Source organism: Etheostoma cragini, chromosome 8 (genome assembly GCF_013103735.1).
Source record: "Etheostoma cragini isolate CJK2018 chromosome 8, CSU_Ecrag_1.0, whole genome shotgun sequence".
Taxonomy (NCBI): domain Eukaryota; kingdom Metazoa; phylum Chordata; class Actinopteri; order Perciformes; family Percidae; genus Etheostoma; species Etheostoma cragini.
In genome coordinates, this window is record NC_048414.1 from 786071 (window position 1) to 790275 (window position 4205).

Below are 4205 nucleotides of genomic sequence, written 5' to 3' on the forward strand. Positions count from 1 at the left end.
GGGGGGGGGGGGCTCTGTAGAGAAACATGTGTGCAAAAAGCAAAGAAATGACCAAAACTGCAAAGCGCCCCTTTAGACCAACGGTCTAAAACTCCCAAAATAATTACGGCAACTTGTCCGCCAGCTTACGATCAAAACTTAAAAACCACATCAGACCGATCGATAAAAACTAGAATCCAAGAGGTCTCTGGAGGTCTGCGAGGTTTTCAGCTGATTTAGGCGCTCCTTCGCCTCCTCGTCCACATTCAATAACTCACCTAAATATAACAACTGACAGCTGGATGTGTCACATCCACTGAAAGTAAAAACAACACAATTTCCTGTTACGATTTTCAAAATAAAACACTGTACGCCCAACTAGGACTGGGCAATATGGAGAAGATCACATGTGGCGATTTGGACTAATCTGTGGTTCTGGTTTTAGTCGACTAAGATTTCTTTAGTTGATGAGTCATTTTTTATGCTTATTCATGCTTAATTACTCATTTAGTAAATATACATAATATATATAAGTATACATTAAAGTTTACATCATTTCTAAGAAACTTATGAGCACATTTCTAATTAACACAAGATTTAAAGTGGTGCTTTTGCAGGATTAAATGTGTAGAAACTCAGTTTTACAGACGGTTAAATAACTACATTTCCCTCCAACCAATCAGCAGTCTGCAGCAATTAGAGGCGATTCTCTTCGACCAATCGGCAGTCTGCAGTTATTAGAGACAATTCTCTCCGACCAATCAGCAGTCTGCAGCGATTAAAGACGATTCTCTCCGACCAATCAGCAGTCTGCAGCGATTAAAGACGATTCTCTCCGACCAATCAGCAGTCTGCAGCGATTAAAGACAATTCTCTTCGACCAATCAGCAGTCTGCAGCGATTAAAGACGATTCTCTTCGACCAATCGGCAGTCTGCAGCGATTAAAGAGGATTCTCTCCGACCAATCAGCAGTCTGCAGCGATTAAAGACGATTCTCTCCGACTAAAGTCATTTTCTCAGCTCTAACCCGGGCTTTAAATTTACTTTTGTGGTCACCAGGCAACACGGCCGGTAGATTTACCCCTGCCAATCAGATTTCCCAGCAGCCATGTTTGTTGGTTTCCTTCCCTGGGTAACTAACACTGCTGACAGAGTAATTATTGGGGGGGGGGGGAATCAATACAGCATAGAAATTGGGAAGAATTAGAAGTTAGAAAAACGGCTATAAATTGCAATATATCGCAATAATATCGTATTGCGACATTAGTATCGTGATATTGTCTCGGGAGGCGTCTCGTAACCCCCCCCCCCCCCCCCCCCCCCCCCAGGGATTAAGGATCCCACGGCACTTCTAGGCAAGTCCCGCCCTACGAAGCAGCCTGATTGGTTGGTGTTAGGCATTGAACCTGAGTGGTAAAGGTAAGGCCGCCGATTGGTCGGGGGACAGGACCCTGAACGCATCGTGTCACTTTACCTAGCGTAAGCATGGACGCCCGGCCAATAGCAGCGTGCGTCATGCTACAGAAGGGTGTGTCTGGACCACGGTCGTGCAAGTGTTCATGGGAAATGTAGGATTAGAACTACAAGCAGCCTTGCCAGATGTGTGTGGGTTTCAAAGCCAAAAACACACAAAACGGCTCAAATTTCTTGGCGGGAAACTTCTTTAATAAGGAAATAAGCTCTAAAGTTCCCAGACCCCCGGTTACAATGTGCCCCCCCCCCCAAAAAAAACTAAAATCTACGCCCATGTTTGTAACAATCCAACCTATATTACCTCATCTCTTCCAAATATCTGCGTCTGTATTTGTTTAGCTGTCTGTGTGTTTATAAGGGTGTTTACAGTGTACACATTACTATTCCTGTTACTCTTATTCTATTTTTGTCTATTTCTTATTACACCATTAAGTGTGTATTTGTCTTGTGTGTGTGTGTTTTTTGAGCATTTGTAACAAGGGAATTTCCCTAGTGTGGGATTAATAAAGCCTAATCAATTTTTTTTATGTTGATTTTATTTTGAAAACCACAGCGCTTAACTTCCGGTGTAACATACGCTAGTTCTCGTTAGCTTGACGTTAGTTGGCAAAGTGCTAAATAACGTCGGTAAAAACGAGAGGAACGTACCTGCCGTCCGTCTGCCGTCCTCCTCGAACACCAACCGGAAGTCCAGCTCCTCCGCGTAGTTTCCTGTGGACATTGAACTGTAGAAAATAAGAATAAAAAACACCAACTGTCCTCCGTTTACACCGCCCGTGTGTCTGTTAAAACTGAGCCGTCTCGCGCACTTCCATCCGACTGAAAGCAGAACTCCGTCTCGAGGCACACGTCGACTAATTCCTCGATTAAAAGTTGTGAACCGACCACGACGCGGTCAACGTACATGTCTCCGGACTCCGGGGGGGGGGACAGGAAAGTCCCATTATTGTGTCAACTTGTTGTTGTCGGTGTTTCTGTTCGGTTGAAGCGAGTTTTACTCCCCCAGGTTGATCCCTGTGCTGCGTTCACGGTCTCCTCGGAAACTGTACACTCTTTCACTGGGCTCCCGCGTAGCTCGGCCGGAAAACCATTAGACAGTCTAACCCTCGACCATGCAACTCTTGTTTTCAGGGTCTATATTTAAAATATAGACTATTTGGTCGTCTTTTACAGAAGTATTAGTCTTTCTTCGATTGTTTTGTCATTTTCTTTGATTTTTGTTGTCACTTTTTTCGATTTTTTTGTCACTTTTTCCAATGTTTCCATCCATTTTTATGCACTTTTTGACGTTTTTGAAGCTTTTTCACTTTCTTTAACATTCTTTAATTATTGTATTCCCAATGCTATACAATTGAATTAAACCAAACGTAATGAAAGTAGTGAACTGATTTTTTAAATTACTTGTGGAGAACGTTGCACGGAACCATCCACGTTATTTTTTGGACAATTTGTCTGAAGGAAACCCAAATTTCTGATATAGAAACTTCATGAATTGGGTCAAATTGACCTGAAGACACCCGGAGGGTTAAGATAGACTTTAAATATGTTAACCTGTTTTTTTTTTAAAGGTTTTATCCGATTCACTGGGTTTGTTTTTTTAATTTAAATCGTGTTTTATTCCCACAGCGTCTGCGTATGAATTCGTTATACGGTGTCCTCGGGTCAAATCTGACCCCTTTCCAAAAAGTTTCTATATCAGAAATTTGGGTTTTTCCAACAAAGTGTCCAAAAAAGTAACGTGGATGGTTCCAACAACGCTCCTCACACGTTAAATTAATAATCAGGACACTGCTTTCTGTGGATTTGGGAGTTTGTCAATTTTTTAGAATTTGGAGAAAAAAAACAACTGGCAAAGAACTTTAAAAAAAAGTGTAAAGAAGAGAGAAAATGTAAAATAAAGTAAAATAAATGTTTAAAAAAAGTGTAAAGAAGAGAGAAAATTTCAAATAAAGTAAAATAAATGTTAAAAAAAAGTGACAAAAGTAAAAAAAAAAAAAAAGCTTTAAGAATTTTGGGGAAAAAACCCACAAAAATTTCAAAAGGAAATTTTTAACGTTGACATTTTCAGCGCTTGTTCCAACGACCCGACTCTTCGAACAATAAAGAAAAACATGAACGGAAAACGGGTCAAATTTGGACCCGAGGACAACCGGAGGGTAAAACTGGACAATAACAATAACAATAACAATAACATTACTCTACTACCTATTCATTATCACGGTTACCATAACAACTCCTTAATTATGCAAATACTGTGTCATGAAAATCCTCTAACTGTGTAAATACCGTCCACATCCACACTCCTTATACTTCTACTCTGATATGTATGTACTTCATGCAGCCGTAACACAGTTTCACAGTATTTCTGAAAGAATACGAGTACGCTGACGTCCGTAATGTGGTTACCATGGTAACGGACGGAGGATGGGAGGAGGAGGAGGAGGAGGAGGACGCGGCGTTCGGCCCAAAACATCTGGATTCGGTGAATCCCGACTTTTGAGATTCAGATTTAAAAGTTTCCCGTCTGAGTCCATTTCAGCTTTTTATCGATGTTTTTAACTTTTTCTTACGTTTTTGTCCCTTTTTTTTTTTTTCAACACTTTTGACGCTTTCTTTCAATGTTTGTCACTCTTTTGGAGGTTTTCAACACTACGTCTACTTATTAACAACTTTACAGTTATTTTTGGAATTTATGGTCAATAAAGCTCATTTATAGGAAATTATACCTAATGTTTGAGTTAGAAAAGCAGAA

At 40.5% G+C, this 4205-nt stretch overlaps 1 protein-coding gene and 1 long non-coding RNA gene across 2 annotated transcripts in view; one reads left to right on the forward strand and one right to left on the reverse strand.

Moving 5' to 3' along the window:
- The window catches only part of LOC117949787, a 15702-nt gene extending 14313 nt beyond the window's left edge, over window positions 1-1389 (forward strand). Inside the window, exon 3 of the long non-coding RNA XR_004657735.1 lies at window positions 1317-1389. This is a non-coding gene — a long non-coding RNA (uncharacterized LOC117949787). The remainder of the gene's footprint in view (window positions 1-1316) is intronic.
- LOC117949714 (nuclear factor of activated T-cells, cytoplasmic 3-like) overlaps window positions 1-2499 on the reverse strand; it is a 15294-nt gene extending 12795 nt beyond the window's left edge. The window contains exons 1-2 of the mRNA XM_034880233.1: window positions 2251-2499; window positions 2102-2179 (exon numbers count right to left, since the gene is read on the reverse strand). Of these exons, the coding sequence (XP_034736124.1) occupies window positions 2102-2179; window positions 2251-2359 (187 nt within the window). The 5' untranslated portion in view covers window positions 2360-2499. The remainder of the gene's footprint in view (window positions 1-2101; window positions 2180-2250) is intronic.
- Between the last annotated feature and the right edge of the window lie 1706 nt (window positions 2500-4205).